General features: G+C 48.5%; 2 protein-coding genes across 4 annotated transcripts in view; both read right to left on the minus strand.

Annotated features, from left to right (window-relative positions):
• Nucleotides 1–12,367, minus strand: part of LOC146200549 (uncharacterized) — a 128,097-nt gene extending 115,730 nt beyond the window's left edge. For 2 of the 3 annotated variants that reach the window (XM_084595558.1, XM_084595559.1), the window contains exon 1: nt 12,189–12,367. The gene's annotated coding sequence lies outside the window, so the exon portion shown is untranslated. The remainder of the gene's footprint in view (nt 1–12,188) is intronic. The other variant, XM_084595560.1, reaches the window with a different exon arrangement.
• Nucleotides 12,368–15,945: 3,578 nt separating this feature from the next.
• LOC146200550 (uncharacterized) overlaps nt 15,946–21,127 on the minus strand; it is a 65,311-nt gene continuing 60,129 nt past the window's right edge. Inside the window, exons 7-8 of the mRNA XM_084592393.1 lie at nt 17,191–17,316; nt 15,946–16,466 (exon numbers count right to left, since the gene is read on the minus strand). Coding sequence (XP_084448519.1) covers nt 16,278–16,466; nt 17,191–17,316 — 315 coding nt within the window. The 3' untranslated portion in view covers nt 15,946–16,277. The remainder of the gene's footprint in view (nt 16,467–17,190; nt 17,317–21,127) is intronic.

Raw genomic sequence — 21,127 nt, forward strand, 5'->3', positions numbered from 1 at the left:
ACAAGCCAGCGGGAAACTAATGTAGAAGCTGCATAACTCCGGTCTAGACGAGCGTGAGAACGCCCCTGAATGGGGGTGAATGATCTAGAAGCACGACAGGACATCCTTGTATCAACCACTCCAGCATCGACTGTAACACGGAACAAACGTTCACCGCTCCTGTAATTGCGTGCGTCTGAACTAGAACGATCTATAAGTTTTCAAACGCAGTTGAAGTCGCCCATTAGCACAAGATGTCGGTTACAGTCAAGTAAGCTGGCTATGTGCTCTAAGAAACTTATGTGCTTAGTCACAGTATTGAAAGCATAAACGTTAATTATCCGCCATGGCTTCCTAGAGAGTAGAAGATCGGAGCATATCAACCGACCCCCGGCGTCGATATTATAAGTTAGGCCAGAGCAAGGCAGTGGCTTTCGCAGAAACAGAAAGCAACCTGCCAACAAGCTGTGGAAACCATATTTTGGCAAGTGTTCCCCCTTTTTAGGCGTTTTTTCACGATTAGTACTCGACCACGGTGCGGCAAATCAGGCCTAATCATTAAGCCGAGCCGACGCCTGCGGCACCGGGCTCCGGGACTGTGACCTGTGGTTGTGGGCCTTTGGGAGGCTGAAGTCAATGGAGTACTCCGTTGAGGGCGAATCTATAACGCCCGAAGAGTTCGAGGCGGGAGAATGGACCTGGGTTTTGAAGGCGCAAGATCGATTCAAGAAGTCTGTGTACGGGGATCACTCCGAGAGTAGGCCTACCGAGAAACAGGCGGGCAGCGCCGGGCGCCAGAAGCACGGAGCAGCCCAAGTCAAGCGGGGGAAAGCGCCGGTGTGGAAGAAACGGGGACCGTTTCTGAAAATGCCAGCCAAGGATTTCAAGGTTGTGTGCCGGCCCAAGAATTGGGACTTGAGTATAGTGACGCCGTGGGAGCTCGGATATGCCTTGAGAGCGGCAGCGGAGCTGACGAACGCGACTGCAGTGGAAGAAGACCTGGTGCGGGTCATTGAGACAAACAACACAATGACGGTGAGCACGCCGTGTATGAATCGTAGTGGGGCTTATGCGAATGTAAAGACGCTCAAGCTGGGCGGTCGTGACCTTGAGGTTTCGGCGTACGTGGCGGCGCCGGAGAACTCTGTGCGCGGAATAATTTACAATGCGTACAACGGATGCCTATTGGCAGAAGTTCGCGCAGGATTCTTGAAGAAGAACGAAGACATGGACATTTTGGATGCCAGACCTTTGGGCAAGTCAAAGGCGATTCAAATCACTTTCGGCGGGAGGCTCGTTCCCCGGCAAGTTATTTACTGGAACTGTCTGTACGCTGTGATCCCGTATAGAGAGTTAGTCAAGACCTGCTATAACTGCAGACGAGTGGGTCATCGGGCGGACGTTTGCTATCGTCCGAAGACTAATCTGTGTCGCCGTTGCGGGAAGGAACATCCTGCACCACCGGACGGAGAGTCGCTGACCTGCACGCCGGACTGCATCGTATGCCATGGGGCGCACAGCACGGGAAGCCGCAATTGCAAGTTTCGTCTAGCCCGTCAGCAGCCGACGGGTCTGCAGCACAGCAACGAGGACAAGAGCCAAACTGGCAAGGAAGAGCGGCGTTCGCAGCACAGCAACGAGGACAAGAGCCAAACTGGCAAGGAAGAGCGACGTTCGAGGCCCAGGAAGCGGTCATCTAGTGGTGCGAGAGGCGATAGCAAGAGAAGGGACCGGTCAACTTCCTTCCCGTCACTGCCCGGACCCGAGCCTGGCAAAGGAGGAGGGCAAGGTTCCGGTCATGGAAGAAGTCCAAGTGCCACAAGGAAAAAGGTGAGCTGGCCAAACGCGGGCTCCCAAAATGAGACTGCTCGAGAGAAGGAGCTACAAAGGCAGGTGTTGCAGCAAGCCGAAACTATCAAAAAGATGGAAGCTAGGATGGCAGAGATGGAACGCGCGCTTAAAACCGGCAGAGTAGAAAGGGTACAGACGCCGTTGGCCCAGGCCCCACAGAAAGCGGCGCAGGCGAACGCTGCTAGCGTGGACGATAACTGTACAGCTATGGAAGTGGAGAATCGGGGGACGGTCAAAAGGCCGCCGCCAGCAGATGAGGGAGCTCATGCAAAGAGAATAGGAGAAACTTCGGCGGCGGACACGCCGCAGCCAGTAGTTAAAGTCACTATCCTTAGGAGGGACATGCTTACCCTTACGGAGAGAGTAGGAAAACTGGAAGAACGACAGGATAGGTTGGACGGTCGGGTCGACAAGATCGAAGCCAGACTAGGCAAGATTGAGGAGCGTCTTGACGCCGTCACCAATGACTTAAGGGGTTTCCAGACCCAAGTAATGGATATATTTAAACACCTAAATGATATGCTAGAGGCTAGATTGCCTCCCGTAGTCGGCCAGGAGCCGATGTTAGTGAACCTAGTGCCTCACCATGGCCCCTCGCCAGCAAATTGAGGTTTGGCAGTGGAACTGCAGGGGCTTCCGTCGCAAGCGGGGGAACCTGCAGTTGCACATACAAAATCTAGATAGTAAGCCGGACATTATAGCTTTGCAGGAGGCTAGCGGCTCGGTTAAATTACCGGGACCGGGATTTAAGACATTTACACCACCAGAGATTGATCGAGGGGGCGTATTGAGCGTCTTCACGGCCATGCTAGTCCATCGTAACACCACAGTGATTCCGCATACCATAGATAGCAGCAGGGAGGACTACGTCCTGCTGGAGATTTTACCCAAAAGAAAAGGCGATAAGAGTCTCTTTGCTCTTAATGTATACTCTTCTCCAAAAGATAAGGGGGTGGGCTTGCCAGACCTCCTGATAAAGACGCAACGGCTAGCGGCTAGGTCTCAACTTATCGTGGTGGGGGATTTCCATGCGCCTCATCCGGAGTGGGGCTACACCCGGGCCAGCCCGAAGGGAAATAAACTTTGGCAGGTTGCCCAGGACCTGCGATGGACGATCTTGAACAACCCGCTAGATCATACGAGGATAGGCAACAGCGTGAGCATAGACACCTCTTCAGACCTCACATTTGTGAATGGTATCAGGGATGCAAAGTGGGTAAACACGGGACAGCCACTGGGAAGTGATCACTATATCCTTTCCACGATATTTAGTGCTGCTAAGCACAAAGACAAGGTGAAAGGAACTCGAGTGACGGACTGGAACCGATTTCGGGAAGTCAGGAATGACACAGTGACCGGGGAAATCGAGGACTTAGGAACCTGGGTTGAGGCACTCAAGCAGGCCGTGAAGAGTACCACAAAAGAGGTTCCAGCGGAGGAGGAGGGCTCTACGGCTCACTCCAGATTGATACACATGTGGGAAGCACATGCGAGTCTCCTTCGGAGGTGGAGGAAACAAAGGCATAATGGTGTGCTCCGTAGAAGGATGGCCAAGTTAGAACGAGAAATCGAAACGTACACATTGGAGTTGCAGTGCAAACAGTGGGGGCAGATTTGTGACCGGATGAATGGGCAATTCGGATGCAAAAAACATGGCAGTTGTTGAGGCACCTTTTAGACCCGACGGCAACCAAATCTGCGCAGAAGGGGCAAATGGCTAGGTTAGTGCATCGGTATCAAGGCACGACTGGGGAGTTTATACATGAACTCCGAAGGCGCTACATAAACGCAGAGGCGGGCGGTTGCTTGCCGGATTACTCGGGAGAGGAAAACCTTGAATTAGATGCAGACTTTACGGTGGCGGAGGTGGCGTTTGCAATGGGTCAGCTTCGTACCACGTCAGCAGCGGGTCCGGACGGGGTTACTAATAAGATGCTGAGGAACCTGGATTTCAAGTCAGTAGGGGCACTCACGAATTTGATGAATAAATTTTGGGTGGCCGGGGAGATTCCGCCAGAGTGCTAGCATGCTAGGATTACATTTATTCCTAAAGCAGGGAAGAAGCTCTGCATTGAGAATCTGCGTCCCATCTCGCTAACGTCGTGTTTAGCCAAATTGATGGAGCATGTGGTCCTGAACAGGCTTCAGGGTTATGTAGAGGACAAGGAGTTGATACCTGAAACAATGATTGGTTTCAGGGCTAATTTATCAACGCAAGACGCCATGATACAGCTCAAAAAAACGTGGTTGATCCTGGGTACGGCACAGGCACATCTTGGGGCTCGACCTAACTAAGGCCTTTGACAATGTTACACATGAGGCAATATTGAGGAACCTATCGCACATAAGACCGGGGGGTAGAACCTTCCGGTACATTAGATCGTTTCTGGAGGATAGGACTGCGGAGATTATAGTCGGAGAAATGAAATCGGATCCCTTCCCATTGGGGGGCAGGGGGACACCGCAAAGGTCGGTATTATCGCCGTTTCTATTTAATCTTGCCGTGATCAAGATACCACCCAGGCTGCAAGAGATATCGGGACTTAAACATACATTTTATGCGGATGACATTACTCCTTGGGTAACAAGAGGCAGTGACGCACATTTGGAAGAAACTCTACAGCACACGGTGGATATTGTTGAGGAGCTAGCAGGGGAAGCAGGACTCTCGTGCTCTCAGCCCAAGTCCGAGCTTTTTGTGCTGAGGGACAAACCAAGAGGGATACATGCGAGGCACTATGTGCCGCCACCGCCTTTAGAGGTCAAAGTGGGGGGCGTACCGGTCGCTGAGGTCCAAACGATCAGGATCCTGGGTATGTATCTGCAGACTAACAGTAAGAATAGCGAGTCCTTGAAAAGGCTTAAAATACGGTCAATGCTACCATGAGGCTAATCAGGAGAATCGCCAATCGTAAGAGAGGTGTTAAGGAAAAGGACTTGTGTAAGCTGGTGCAGGCGTTTGTGCTCAGTAGAATAGTGTATGCGACACCTTATTTGAAGTTGGACGCGACGGAAAAAGGCAAGGTGGAGGCTATGATTAGGCAGGCATATAAAGCGGCCCTTGGGTTGCCTCACAGTGCGTCTACCGAACGGCTGCTGGGATTAGGGGTGCACAACACCCTAGAAGAACTACGGGAGGCGCACTAGGTGATGCAGCTCGGTAGGCTTTCAAAAACAAAAGCAGGAAGGGACATATTGGAAAGAATCGGCATTGGAGTTGACGCTCCAGCTGCTGACACTAAAATTCAGATTAGGCGGGAAATGTACGAGGGCTTGTACATAAAACCTTTGCCCAAGAACACGCATCCAATACATCACTAGGACCGCAGGAAGGCAAGAGCCAAAGCTTTACATGTTAAGTACGGGAAGTACAACGGGGTAGTCTATGTAGATGTCGCCGAGTATAAGGACAAGGACGCATTTGCAATTACGGTGGTGGACGGGCGGGGACGCTTGATCGCCTCCGGATCAGTCAACACCCGCTCCCCAGAAACTGCAGAGGAAGCGGCGATAGCACTAGCTATTACTAGTAGTAATACTGACTTGATCTTCAGCGATTCCAAAACAGCCATCCGAAATTTGGCGAGGGGCAGAATATCTGTCACAGCGGCGCGATTGCTGAATCGGGCCACGGGGCGAGGGACTACGGAGGCGGAAATTGTCTGGGTACCAGCACACTCTGGGAATCCTGGGAACGAGACGGCTCACATGAATGCTCAAGGTTTCGTCAGCCAAGTAGGTGAGCTGGACGTTCCGGGAAGGTCCACGAGAGATGGGCTGGTATCCTTTCATGACATTACTAATCATTTCAAACTTGAGCGGAGGATTTACCCACCCCCGGACAAGCGATTGGTGAAGGCGCAGGTATGCGTCTGGCGCCGATTGCAGACTAGATGTTTCTTCAACCCATACGTGTTGAGCAAAATCTACCCGGACATTCAGCCGGAGTGCAAATGGTGTCAGGAATTGGCAACCTATGACCACATATTATGGAGCTGTAGCATAGCACCGCCACCGGCGGATATTATGCGTGATCCTTCCCTCGAGCAGTGGGAGGTCGTGTTGGCTAGCTCAGACCCGGTCGTCCAGACCAGAGGTGGAGTGGGCCACCCAGGTCGCCGTCAGCCATGGGTTGATGGCCACCTAACACGGAATCATCCATACATGCTCTCTGACGAAAATAAAGTTTTTCCATCCATGCCAACAAGCTCACAGCATGCGCAACAGTGACATTAAAATATTCCAAAAATGGCTGTAGCATCCTCTCGGTTTCCTCCTCGCTCTCTATCTTCATCTCTTGGACTGCCACGATATCTAGACGCCTGCTGTGCAAACGTCGGCGAAGTTGCATCTGTATCTGGCGAGACCTAAGACCCCGTACATTGAGAGTTGCAAGCACTGTCTCTTCAGAGACCGCCACGGTCACAGCACATAGTTTTGCCTACAATTACATTTCGGTGGTTCGGAGCCGCCTCCGAACCACCACCAGGCCTCTTCAACCGCGAACGTCGGCACTTCCCTTTGTGCTTTTGACGCTCGGCCAAGGCTCGGCCGCGACAGCGATGCTTGCTGCCAGCTTGATCGTCCAAGTCCTGCAACTGGACTTGGAGGCACATGATGCACGGCGTTTCAAGACTGGCTCATCTGCAGCGGTTAGCCCGTCAGCCACAGGAACCGCGCACTGGTCTGGACGTTGTTGCACAGCAACGGCCACAGAAGTCACAATATCCGCGGAGGCACTCGCTGGGTGTTCGGGAACGAGTGGTAGCTCGTCGGCGGTTGGCTCCTTGTCAAAAGATTGACACGACATCTTGTCCAAGACCTGAGACGCTGCGTTGTTCACATAACTCTCGGGCGCTTGAGCATTATTTTCTTCCTCAGTAGCCTGTGGAGTGGCACTTGAAGACAGCCACAACGGCGGCAGGAAGGTCGCCGGACGCATCAGTTTTCTCAGAGGCGTCCATGATGTGCTCCCGTGATGCATCTCCAGGAGGCAGGAGTCGGTGCCGATGGGCTTGATAGGTGCCGAAGCTTGTCCGCGTATGTAACCACACACTCCACCGCGGTGCGGCCGATTGGATTGGATTGCGAAAAATTTATTTCGTCGCTCAAGAAGGTCTAAGGACAGACTTACTTGATGGCCGCTAGTCCATGGCTGGCGGCGACCTTATTAGCCCACTCGATGGCCCGTAGTTGAACCTTCGGGCCCGAGCTGTTCAGCACGGCTTCCCACTGCTCGGGAGAAGGGAGCTGTATTAATGCCACCGTAGGGGATCATTTGCGCATTTCCAGAGACTGTGACCGTATGTCGCTCTTTCGCCGCATTTACTGCAGCTTGGGTTGTACTGGCCTGGGTACAACAGGGCAAGCACCGCCGGATTTAGGAGAGCGTGTGTTCGTAGTCGCCGCCAGGTAACTTCCTGCGCCTTTGTTAAAGATTTGTGTGTGGGGGGGGGGGGGGGCCGAATATGTGCGCCTTTCCAGCCTGATGTCGGCCAAAACTCCGGCAAGGAGGAGGACGAGGAGGAGGAAATGCAGGGATGTTAACCCGTAAAAGAAACCGGTTTGCCACCTTGCACTGAGGAGTCTTCCCAACGTGGCGTTTGGCAGTGCCGATGATTGTGTCCTACATGATTGCAGTGTAAGCAGAGATGTGGTCGGCCAGATATGAGAACGTGGCTCTGCACTCCACACAGTCAGTTGATGTGGAATGTCACCAACGCTAACGCCTCCGAAGAGTCAGTCACATGCGAGCTGAGCGTCTTCATCTGTTCTCTGTCGGCATCTTTCCAGGTTTCCCTCGAAATCGAGGTAACTTAGCCATAAGCTTATAAAGCCCCACGAATAAAGGATTCATCCAAGCGTTCACGTAGCCAGAGAAGATTCACTTTTACCTCCTTCGGTTCCGGATCCACAACAACACACCGACGGTTCCTAACCAATAAATCTCCACATGAAACTAGTTCTCCGTTAGAATGCGCCGATTTACATCTAACCATCCAGACATGCGACATTTGAAATTGTCCGATAGAGCTTCTTTCATTCAAATCCATCATGTTACGAAGGGCGTCTCTGAAGTCTTGGGCACGGCAGGGGCGGCCGGTGAGGTCAGCATGCAAGAAACACAGATGCAACGACAAGCTTACCAGTTAGGAAACGGGGAAGAACAACACGGTAATCATTACTGCTGGCATTAACCTGAGCAGTACTTCGACGAGAGGTCGATTGAACCTTTGTAGCGAAGAGTATCGTGAAACGCTACCACACGGTATGGCGTCTTGATTGTATTGTGTGGATGATAGCGAGATTCCGCGAGTGACAGATACTGCGCCTTTCCTTCCCTGTACACGAATAAGAGAACGCAGTGAACCTTGATCGCCTAGCAGGCTAAGATAAAAAATAAAGAAAATATGAAGATAACAAAAAGTAAAAAAAAGTAAAAATCATCCCCTTGTGTGTCAAACACTACAGCATGCCTTAGCATGTTTAATGTGAACATAAGTGCTTCTATAACAAAAGGTACGGCCCTGCCGTGGTGGTGCAGTAGTAAGACGCCCGACTAATGTGCCGGAGTACCCGGGTTTGATTCCAACCGCGGCGGCTGAGTTTCGATGGAGCCAAAAAGAAGAGGCGTCCGTGTGCTGTGCGATGTCAGCGCACGTTAAAGATCCCCAGGTGGTCGCAATTACATCGTAGCCCTCCCCTACGGCTCCTCTTTCTACCTTCCGCTTTCACGCTTTCACTCTTTCCTTCCTTCCCTTAAGGCGCAGTTTAAGCGTCCAAAAAAATAAGTGCGACATATACTGCGCATTTCTCTTTCTATGAACCAATCATTATTAAAAAGGACTGTTAAGAACGTAATGCGCGAAAATCATACCTACCTGGTGTATTTGACTTGCTTCCGAATTGCACGCTCTATACGACAGCAATTGATACTCCGTCACTCACACGGATATTTTACATTCATTTAGATTCGTGCCGTTCACTTCGACCCTCCATGCTTAGAGACAATGTCTTACACCGACTGGGGAACTGTTTCGAAGAGATGCAAAAGCTCGAGTAACGCCAGATATCAAGAAGTCCCGACTGGAGGCTTCAGAGCTTGTTTGGGCTTGAGAAGAAAGACGAAGTGGGAGAGAAAGACGCGCGCCGCAACAGCCGTCGTCCACCACCACCTAAGTGGTGGCGGGTGCAATGACGGCCTACATGCCTCTGACGCCAGCAAAGCACGCGCTTATACCCCTGAAGATTCGATGCGTCTCACTGGATTACCCCAAAGAGGAAAGGTACACAAAAGATTCCGGCTACACTTTTCTCAATGTTGAAAAGCGTCTTAACCAGGCCACAGAGTACGCTCGGTTCTCCCTGGTTAAACCCTGGCATCGAGGAGTTCAGGAATCAATGTCTGGCATCGAGGAGTTCAGGAATCAATCTCTGGCATCGAGAAGTTCAGGATCGATTTTTGTTACATTTGTTTAATTTTGAGAAGACGAAAAGTATCGTAGTCATTGTGCTCCAATAACCGGCCGTTAGCTCAAGTATGTGCATAATGTGCAGCATGACGTTTATTCAAAATCGTTTTTTTTATTGCAAAAACGATACTACGCCAGCAAACGTCCTGCAATATATTTACACCCGTGACCTCCAGCCCACACGTAAACAATTAGTATAGGTACCAGGTCATCAGGGCATCCCAGGGAAAAAGAGCGCACACGCCTAAGCCCAAGCATTTCTCCCTCGAACACCCAGTGCTGATCTCGTGGAACCTTATACTCCATTACTTACGTACACTACAATACTTCAGCACGAAAGATTATCATGCCGTGTCTATCCTCCACCGGCTAAGACATTAGGCAAAGCGGAGTAGACGAAGTCTTAAAACAACCCACGAAGACTATGCGCTATAGATCCGGAGTCGTTTACGCCCAGTGCAAATTCTTGGCGAGATCGCGGACCTGTACCATATGGTGCGGGTCTGCCAACCAAATTAGGCTGTCACTATTGATGACTATAGCCAACGCAGGAGGAGTGGTAGGCAGCTGTGACCAGCTCGGAAGCAGGGAGTAAAAAAGAACTCGTCAAAAGAGTGCGGACAGCATCCTACGTTAATGCCGTGCCGGACTGAGGACTCCAACCGCCGCTAGAACCTCCTAAACATTTTCACCACCACCGTGAAGGCAAATGAAGAGATGACCTTGCTTTGAATAAAGCCACGAAGGCTTCTCATACGCACTGGCAAAGTGAACCTTCCACGTGTATCTGGCAGGAAGGCATTGCGATGCCCAACCGTTGCATCCCTGGTTGCTGATAGTGGAAACGAGGATATGAGCCAAGTGTCACTTTCCACTGATCTTTAAACACACTTGCTGCGCTGAGTGAACGGGGCAGATGGCAGACCATGAGAGCGAACCAAAAGCGGATCGTCAATCTATAGTACTAAATCTGTCATTGCAGGCAGGTGTCTGTGGACTGAACGCACTACGTTGGGGGCTTGCCATGAGAGAAGACCACCTAACTTTTTGAAACCCACCAATAATTACAATGACTTTTATAGCGGATAATATACAACCGAGCCATGGCGCTCGGTGTGCGTGACTTAGACATGGTTGACATGAATACCTTTAGATGTGCCAATGAATTTATTATTCATTTTAGAAATAAACGTAGCTTCCGCAACACAGTTTTCACTACAGCTCGAACAGCCGGTTCTGTGATATGTTTCCCTTCCTCCATGCGCTTCAGTCATTTTTGTGTTGTACGCAGGGTGTTTGACCGAACTGTTTGTGATTCTCTTTTTCCGATGCTTCTCGCTCGCTCTGGGTAGCGGCATCCAGCTGGCCTGCCCAAAACTTCCCGCAGCTGGCGCAGGACACGGTTAGTGGCAAATATATGGGAAAGTCCCTTATCGTTTGGCGGAGCCAATTGATGCTGAAAACAGAGAGCTCCCGTACCTATAGCCTTTCCCTCCATGCTCCTTAAAATCCTCTCCGGAGACGAAAGAAACGTTTACCGTTTTTTACCGGGTGTTACACTGAAATACGCACCCCTGAACGTTGAACTTGAGCGCAAGTACGAGGCGTTGGCTGCCTCTAGTCACACTCTTACGCGGTATAGTACGTTTAAAATCACCTTCTTCAGCACCCAGTTTCATGGTGGACCTTTGTGAAGACGTAGTTCTGATTATGCGTGCCCGGGAAAGACGTTCATTTAATATTTTTCTTTTCTTTGGCTCCCGTTATTTTCATTGTCTAAAGGAACAAAAATTGCACTTACAGAAGTTTCACGAATATGCATTATTTGGCTTCAGAAGCTTTTCGCTACATCAGACGAGACGTTTCTGCTGATAGTGAACACGTTCAAGGGTTCTATTTGCTGATCTGAACAGGAAGAATATGGCTGCGTGGCGCAGAACATATATTATCTATACTAACTTAACTATGTCCACTGGTGTTGTTCGTTTTTTCAATGGAAAAAAAGAATGTGTAAAATGTTTAGTTGAAATAATATGCCTCATGAAGAGCACCGACTGCCTGCTTAAAAGCATGTGGATCAGCGATATGGTTGACGATGCATTGCACGAATCAGTAACTATTTACATTTTGCATTCTTGACTAGAAAAAAACTTTTTTGTAAATATTTATGACAAGGCTGGTATGCCGAAAACGTTTTCAAATATTATCTATTATTTCCTTGAATAAGCAAGCGAATTCAGAGGACACTCAACAGCGCTTTTTTTTTATTCATAGTTATTCTATGAATTTTTCATACGGGTGAAAGGAGCCAAACAGCTTTTATACGTAGTCATTGATGCCTACACTAACTGAACCTTGCTCAGAAATTTTGATTAGGCGCATCTTTTTAATCCAATGTCCCTTAATAATGCAGTTTTTCTTAAGGTGAATATCTTGCAACGCACAGAAAAATCTATTGCTGCACCATCTTTATAGACAGACTTTCTCCTGCGATTGATTAAAAAAAACTTACCTCACTATATTTTCTGCTAGCCTTACCTTCCCCGCACGACTGCTGGATAGACTCTGAAGGAGGGGTTTGTTAGGATGTGAAGGTTAGGATATTCAAGTCCATAATTATATCGTAAAGCATTCAGATGTTGTGAGACAGTTATTCGGTAAACGTCTCCGCTTCGTTCTTCATGGCAGACTGAAGTCATAACAATGAGCGCAGGACAAATCTTGAAATCAGTACATTGCTATGGGTTGGAAGGATGGACTATTCTCATCAACGCATTCATAAGAGCATTTGACAATTTTTTACAGCTTCCCCCTAAAAAATAAATTTAATGCCCGAAAGAGCTGGACTCAGTGGTCCTATAATTACACAAACGATTGCTAACTTACGTTCTCTTTGCTGGAGTATTGCAGACGTCGTCGGTGTCAGCGGCCGGTTTCAATGATACCGCTGTGAACGCAGCGACGCTCGGAGAAAACCACAGTCCACGTCTGAGAAAAAGTCACACCCGGGACACTGATTCCACGCTCCGCTCACGCGCTTCACAAAGTGTCCGGTGAAAGGTCGCCGCGACACTTCAGTCCTCTTAGGGCTTTTCGCTACAGGAAGTTCCCTATCGACAGAGGAACCGCTGAAAGAAAAGAGGTATAAGTAACGGCGGAAGTGGCTGTCACCGCTTGCTTCCGCACCCGTGAGCTTTCGTCTGGGCGGCCGATGCCATTTCGCCCTACTTCCTTTCATGATGTCGAGCAAGGGACCCAACTTACATGAAGGGTGTGTGTGCCAATGTAAATATAAACAATCCCGATGTGAGGAGAGTGTACACATTTAATTTGGACCGCAATAAAATGTAGTTGAAACAGCTATAGCACTTCAAGGCCATCGAGAAAGTTCGGACCGCACCCTGAAATATAAGCCTGAAAAGAAATGATCTATTACGCGCTGTGTGTTGGAGGCTCGAGACTAGTAAGTGGCGACGATATTGCGAGAAATCAGCGCTGATCCTTTCTACCTTCGGCGTCGATGTCTACGAAATTATCACCATTGGAAGCCTCGTATGCGCGAAGGGTATTGTAGCCAGGATTGAAGAGCCAGGATTTGAACTTCCGTGTGTCTGATTTTGCAGAGGTCACCACTAGGATGTCAGCCATTGGCAGGTAGCTCGTGACTCCTACATTTCTACGGACGGAGCGCGTTTCCTGAAGGGAGTGGGACACAAAAGCTTTATATAACAGTTTCTTTAACGCTTAAGAGGCCGCTTCAAAGTTGTATACAGAAATTTGCGCATCCTTAACAATAATAACTTTTATTACTGCAGCAGTTCTAAGTCAGTCTAGCTGTAACTCAAGAAGGAGACAAGATTTATTAATGCGAAAGCATTACTTCGCGGGTCGGCTCCCAATGGTGAAGGGTGGCTGTTCTTGACCCTAGGTAAACACCACTTGCGGCGAAGGCTAGCCAGCCACCGAATATTTATCTGCTGTAAGGCGTCATTGCACCCGTCACCGCTTAGGTGGTGGACGACGGCTGTTGCGGCGCACGTCTTTCTCTCTCTCTTCTTTTGTTTTCTTCTTTCCCCCCTCAGAATGTAGAGCCTGGCAAAAAATTCAGGCCAATTGTTTCTTTCCTCATGTTACTCTGCATAATGAGTTTACAAGTGACCCAGGGGGTTGTAATCTCTGCAACGTACCTCTGAGTCAAAATCGTCTAATCTGACAGTGCCCTGATTCTCCGGGAGCTAAAAAAACTGATCCCCTTGATCGAATTACCTGGGAGTCCTACATCTGCAGCCCTAATGCGGGTGAACAAAAGATCGCCTTACGATTGGCGGAGGAGGCTTCCTCCAAGACCTTCTCTGCGGCCACGGCGCAGGAGATCCGGCAAGGCGGAGACCCTCCTCTTCGGTGAGCCCCTGCCCCGAGGTCTATGTTGTTGTAAATAAAGTCTTCTTTCTCTCTCTCTCTCTCTCTCTCTCTCTAAACAAGCGAAATAATGTGACGCCACGCAACCGGAAATAGAGCAGGAAAAGGGCATAGGAAGGGACTGTGCTCAATTTGAAAGTACCAAGGAATAAAATGGATAAACATGCAAGAAGGGAATTAACTGATTACAAAAAACCAGAAGCAACACACAGCAGCATCCGTGCTTTCGCATTACTGCAATGCACATTCTCTAGTGCTCTTTAGTTTTGTGTTATGTATAATTGCCAGCGCATAACAGCAAAAGGCACGACTAACACACGAGGACACACCAGCGCTGAACTTCCAACACACATTTATTGTGCGATATGCTACTTATAAACTGATTTCCAAACAACATTAAGAAGACTTCTTAGCTTGTCACTTCGTCAAAAAGGGCTACTCTGCTTTTGTTAAAGCAATTCAAGGCACAGTAATGCAATTTTCATGATGGCCGGTTATCTCGGTAACCTCCCCATCCTCTCGTACGATCTGGTCCAAATGCGTGTTTATTACCGAACATCTGGAAAAGCTCGAGGCGCGCTGTTTTTCCTGACCAGAAGCTTGATCTTGAGCGTTAGATTGCTTGTGCCTGTCTCGAAGGTGCTATATTGATCTTCGTTTAAGAGCTCATTCAGGAAAATGACCATCTGACCGACGTACATCTTGCCGCATAAAAGGGGAATAGAGTACACCCCACCGTCCACACATTCAACGAAGGGTTTCAGGTACGTCGTTTTACACCGCCGACGGTCCTCGTCCGCCTGTTTACACGTGCGCACAGAGTACGCAAATTCATCACCATCATTATCATCATCATCAGCCTGACTATACCCACTGCAGGGCGAAGGCCTCTCCCATATTTCTCCACTTAACCCGGTTCTGTGCTAGCTGCGTTCACTTGACCCCTGCGAACTTAACCTCATCCGCCCACCTAACTTTCTGCCGTCCCCTGCTACGCTTTGCTTCCCTTGGAATCCAGTTTGTTACCCTCAGCGACCATCGGTTATCCTCTCTTCGTACTACATGTCCTGCCCATGTCCATTTCTTCTTTTTAAGTTCCGCTAGAATGTCGGAAACTTGAGTTATTTCTCTGACCCACTCTGCAAGCTTCCTATCTCTTTATGTTACCCCTACCATTTTTCGTTCCATAGCCTTAACTTAAGTAGAACTCTTTCGGTTAGCCTCCGCGTTTCAGCCCCATAGGTGAGTACCGGTAAGATGCAACTGTTGTATACTTTCCTCTTGAGCGATACCGGTAAGCTGCTGGTCATATCCTGCGAGTGCTTGCCAAATGCGCTCCATCCCAATCTTATTCTTGTTATTTCGTTTTCATGGTCCGGATCTACGGTTACTACCTGTCTGTTGAACATTACCTTAGTCTTCTGCATATTGATTTTCAAGTCTACTTTTCTCCTATTCCTGCCTAGGTCATCAATCATTATATGCAGTTCATCCTCTGAGTTACTTATCAAGGCAATGTCATCAGCCAATCGCAAATTCCGGAGGTATTCTCCATCAATCCTAATCTCGAACTGTTCCTATTCCAAGTCTCTGTGCATAGTACTGGCAAGATCATGTCTACTTGCCTAACAACTTTCTTTATGGGTATTTTGTCACTTTCCTTCTGGAGAACTATGAATGCTCTGTAGCCGCTGTAGATATCGTCCAGTACTTTCACATACGGGTCATCTCCCTGATTTCGCAATGCATGCATGACTGTCGAGGTGTCTATTGAGTTAAATGCTTTTTCTTAACCAATGAATGCTATGTATAGGGGCTAGTTATGTTCCGAGCGTTTTGCTATCCCCTATATATTATGGACATGATCAAAAACTTGCTCGAGCTTTTGCTTGATTTAGGTCTAAGAGTGTACTCATCTGTTAGAGATTACTTTACTAAACTTCTTATACTTAACAGACAGTAAGCTGATTGGCCTAATTTTTTAAGTCTTTAGCATCCACTTTCTTATGAATTAGGATACTGTTAGCGTACTTCCATAATTCCAGTACCATCGATGTCATCAGGCATTGCGTATACAGGGTTGCCAGTTTTCCTAGCATGATATCCCTCCCGTCCTTCAACAAATCTGTAGTTACCTCATCCACCCGGCTGCTAAACTATTCGTGCTCCTCAGCCGAACCCAGAATATTAGGCTACCAAAGCCTGCTCTTATAATTCAGGCAAGCGGAATGCTCCCACTGAGATCAGGTATCAAGTTCATTATATTTAGTCAACCGAATTTCACGCAGGCCCCAGTAAGCTCACAGTGTGAACCGTTTAAGAACTTTTAATAGTTTTTCGAAAATACTGATTACGTTTTACTATTGCCGACACAAATCTCCATCTTGCTTCTCTACACAAAGGCAGCAGTACTGCTTCACACTATTACAGTATTTGCAACAGTAAACAAGCGAGCTATAAAATGGCTCAAAAGCGACACCGTGCAGTTTCAGATCTGCGTTGCGATCTCAACAGAATTAGTCCTAACCCCTCCTCCCGAAAGCAGTTCACAGTTAATCACAGTTTGGTCAGCTGAGCTTTCGTTTTCGTGGTGAAGCCAAATGGCATGGCTGAACACTGAACGTCCGCCTGCTTGTAGGAGTTATAGTAGCGGATCGTTCGTTGTGGCTCCATCTCGTATCGCTCGAGGATGAACGTGTAGGGCGGCGCGATAGATTGCTGCAGCTGGTTCAGTATCAGGAACACCTGCATTCAGAAAGAATGGCATAAATGCCATACTTAAACCCAATAATTGACACTACCTATGAAAGCGATTCGAAACGCATGTGTTACGTTCAGCTAATGGATTGCATCTACGGTTGTTTATTTCTTTATTTCCTTTCACTGTACTCTATATTGAAATCTGCCACAGGAACTGAGTAGTAACAACTTTGCGAATGCTCAATCTATATAATAATACAATATATTTGGTCCCCCCGCGTTTCCGACGACAAGTAGTCCCTGAAAACTATCTTCATGCCTACACAAGGGCCTCAGATCGCGGCCTCTCATTTGGTCAAGAGGAGCTTGCATTCGCTTACAGCCGTTTAGCTCATTGTTAGTTACCATGTGCCTCTACATCTACCCAGTATCATGTGACAGTTATAGAGGAATGAACTGTCTTTCATGTTTACAAAAACAAAAATTTACAAAAACAAAAACTCGAACTTTCCATTTCATTATTATGCTGTATCACAATTTACATTAAAGGGAAATAGAAGGTGTAAAAGTGCGACAGAAATATGACGTTGTATTTCTTCCCGTATTTCTGAAGCCGTATAAAAAATTTCTGTGTAAAAGCTGGAACGTTCAAAGCCGCTATTTTTCGACTATGGCGGTCTTCCATGTGTCACAAAACTCCAAATGCCTCACTATAGGATAGCAAGGGTAATGTACCGTTTAATAAAGCACATTACAGACTCTGACCAACCTTTGCGGCAAACGTTTTATCCACTTCGAAGAAAACGTCCTCTGTGAGGGTATCATCCCCCGCAAAGCGTCTCGTCATCAATGAGTAGTAGAGGCTCTCAACAAAGCCCGGAACCAAGGCGCATATCTGTGAAGACGAGGGACAGGCAATAAGGGCATGACGCATTGCATGACTTGTCGCTTGAACACCCGGCTCCTGTGTTGCGTGTTATGGTGTTACGGCCCACTAAAAGGCAGGTTTACCAGCACAGCATTTTCTATTTAAGTAGTGTCTCTGCCGTAGCAAATCGGCAGCGATGCGCTGCATTTACCGGTCCTGGTAATTAGTTATTGGCCACACCGCAGTGATTTTACAAGGAATTAAGAACCTACCCGCTTGACAACATTATCCCCATCGCATCCACACATTTTATAGAATACAAAATACACTTTTTGTTGTTGCAGTTAAAGAAATATAAAAATACTCGATGCAAATTTCATTACTGTAAGCAGGAAAGCCATATCCAGGGCACTGGACACTTCGATCCAGTTAACTACGCAGGAAGGAAGTGCAACTTCATTATTCAAAGCAATGTAAGGAATTGGGAATGGCGATCAGCACGTGCCTTTTAGACCATGAAGGCCCTTCGCAACACAGGCCAATGCCATGGATCAGGACTGCATGTCCAGGCCGTCGCTGATTCTTACTTGAATCAACGCGTCAAATGAGGGATCAGACATGACTTCTCTGAGAAGTAGATGGGCCTAAAACTTCCACATTATATGCTTTTTTGATGCTATTTCAGCACAGAAGGGACAGGTAGGGCTAACGTCTTAATTAAGGAATTTAGAAAAGTCTATGGGTTAAGGAATGTATCGGTTTGAAGTTTTTCCGCACCACCTGTTGCTCTCTGGAGAGTGAGCTGTGTGGTGGTGGGTGTGTTCAGCCGAGTCTGCAGGGTGGAATGTAACGGTGATTTCAAGAGAGCGGATCTCCGAAAGGCTCTAGGTCAAAGGCGACATCCACAGCTCGGCCGACGTCTACTCGAGCGGATTTCGGACTGCCTTGTTGACTGATCCCCCGCGTGTGTTGGTACCCCGATCAGGTCGATTTCGCTCTCTTTGTTCAGTTTGTGCCAAAGTTGGGAGTGCGGTATTAAGATATACAGCATGCTTGAGTCTCTCAAAATGGCGGGGACTCTGGTGTAGACTATAGAGTTTGCGATGGCAGGGTTTTCAGCCGTCAAGAATATTCTAGGTTTTGATGGTTGCTGAATTCATCAACCTTGCCGGGCTGGACTTTATTTCGTCTCGGTGAAGATACGTCCACTGTACTCGGCGACAACTGTTGTGGCTGCAGTAAGAAGGAAAAGAAAATGCACGCGGGCCTGCTACTGGCTCTGTAGCTGAGCGACCTCCGCTGCCTCGTGCCGACTTCTGTGGCAATAGAGCCAAAGCTGTGGGGGCGGGGCTCTTCTAACTGTGTTACTACGCCACGTAGTTCCGAGTACATGGCCTCGGCAGCGGTTTCGGAACCGCGCACGACGTATGTACGCTGTCAAAAATGCGCGCACAAATGGGCGGAGAAAAGTGGCAGACGCATACCACCCGGCCCGTGTACGCTGCTTGCGCTTTGCGAGATTGTCGACAGGTCGCCCAGCCATTGAATGAATGCTGCGGGCTGTACTGGCTATTACTGTAGTATAAGCCTGATACAATAGTAAGGTTAATAGTTCTGTAATGTTATACAGTTCCAGAACATCACCTGCGAACTGTCTGGAGGCACTATATTTTTATGCGGAGCGATGTGGTGCATTTTGGCTCCGTAGCTTCCACTACATTGCCACAGAAAGTTGTCCCCATGGTGGTTGTCCCCGAGTAAAGTCAAAACGTTGGCTCGGCTTGTGAACTGAAACTCCCCCTCTACCCTTCATATATGTTCTTTCAAATTTCTAGGAAGACATCTCAACCACGCCGTAAGAAAAGGGAAGAACAAGGGATTCAAAGCAAAAATAGAGTAAGCGCTTCCATAGTGTAGGGCTCCGGAACAATTTCTGCCACCTGAATATCTAATATCACACCATCAGCCCCAATGTTCGAACTAGGGAGCCACAACGTGGACGCCGTTCTAGGATGGTACAAACGGCGCGAGCGAGTGCCAGTTTCTTGGGCCAGCCACACTGTACAGAATGCGGCGGCTACATTTAGCATGCCGCCATCATTTGAATGACAAAATTTTAAATATAAATTACTTTAGTTGCCTCGATTCTGAAAAAGCTGCAGACGTAAGTCGACCATGTAACGGGGATATTCAGGCGAATCTCTCTCAGGAGCAAAGGCCTCAGAGAACACTGCCTAATAAAACTGCTTCGTGCCTTTGTAATCATCAACATAGCTTATGCCACACCATTTCTCAGTCTCACTGCTGGTGAAGTAGAGAGGTTAGGGAAAATGATCAGAACGTCATTCAAAAGGGCTTTAGGCACCTCCCCACCTAACTCGTCGACAGAGAAGCTTCTAGCTATGGGAATGCATAATACATGGGAAGAGATTGCTAAAGCGGTCAAGGAGGCCCAGATTTGACAGCTCACCTCCACTGTAGTGGGCCGAAAAATGCTGCAAGAACTACAGCTTCAGTCAGGTGAGCCAGCCTATGTCGCTGAACGCCTGGAGCTTGAGACGCGGAAACTATTCAAAATTTCACCGATCTCTAAGAATATGCACCCGATTCATGACAAGCAACGAAGACAGCATAGAGCAAAATTTATTCAAAGCAAACTAATAAACGACCCTCCTGAGGAATCAGCCTAGTGTGATGCTTCCTGCGGGCTAGAAGGGGTCGCGCTCACAGAAGTGGTAGATGGGAACCACTCCCAGAAAGTAATTGGGTTCATTAATACGCGTAACGCTTCAATAGCTGAAGAGGCTGCGATAGCGCTAGCATGTACAGGCACTAAAGCCAAGCAGGCGGTCAGTCTACTGAGAAAGCACCCGCTAAACCGGGAGGTTTCAGTCATCTGGGTTCCAGCTCACGAGGGTCTACCAGGCAATGAGGTTGCCCATCGCCTCGATCCATATGTATACACACGAGCGGCCATAGAGACCCCGCTACCCGGAAAAAAAAGCCCCTCATCACCTACAATGAGCTCTCTGAGACTCCGAGACTAAACAGAAGGATCTATCCACCACCAGATAGGTCCCTAATACCCTCAGAATGCAGGGCCTGGCAAAGACTTCAGGCCAATCGTTTCTTTCCTCTTGTTACTCTGCATAATGAGTTGACAGGGGACACAGAGGCTTGCCATCTCTGCAACGTACCTCTGAGTCAAAGTCACCTAATCTGGCAATGCCCCGACTTTCCGGGAGCTAAAGAAACTGATCCCCTTGTTCGAATTACCTGGGAGTCCTACATCCGCAACCCAAATGTGGATGAAAAAAAGATCGTCCTACGCCTGGCGGAGGAGGCTTGCTCCAAGACCTTCTCTGCGGCCACAGCGCAGGAGAGCTGGTAAGGAGACCCTCCCCTGGCTGAGCCCCTGCCCCGAGGTCCATGTCGGTGTAAATAAAGTCTTCTCACTCACTCATTACTTTAGTTTACAGGAACACAAAGGTGCAGTATCGGACGAATGTCAGCGCACGTTAAAGATCCCCAGGTGGTCGAAATTATTCCGTAGCCCTCCGCTACGGCTCCTCTTTCTCTCTTTCTCTTTAACTCCCACCTTCCTCCCTTCCCTCACGCGCGGTTCAGGTGTCCACAGAAAACGAGTCAGACAGTTACAGCGCCTTTCCCTTCCAGTGAACCAATTATTATTAAGGTGCAGTATCTTTGCGTTAGTGTAAACTAAAGTAATGAACAAAGGTGCAGTATCTGCCCCGCCGGGGTGGTGCAGTGGTAAGACGCCCGACTACTGTGCCGGAGTACCCGGGTTCGAACCCGACCTCGGCGGCTGCGTTTCGAT

Source organism: Amblyomma maculatum, chromosome 2 (genome assembly GCF_055883805.1).
Source record: "Amblyomma maculatum isolate TAMU_Amacu chromosome 2, ASM5588380v1, whole genome shotgun sequence".
Classification (NCBI taxonomy): Eukaryota; Metazoa; Arthropoda; class Arachnida; order Ixodida; family Ixodidae; genus Amblyomma; species Amblyomma maculatum.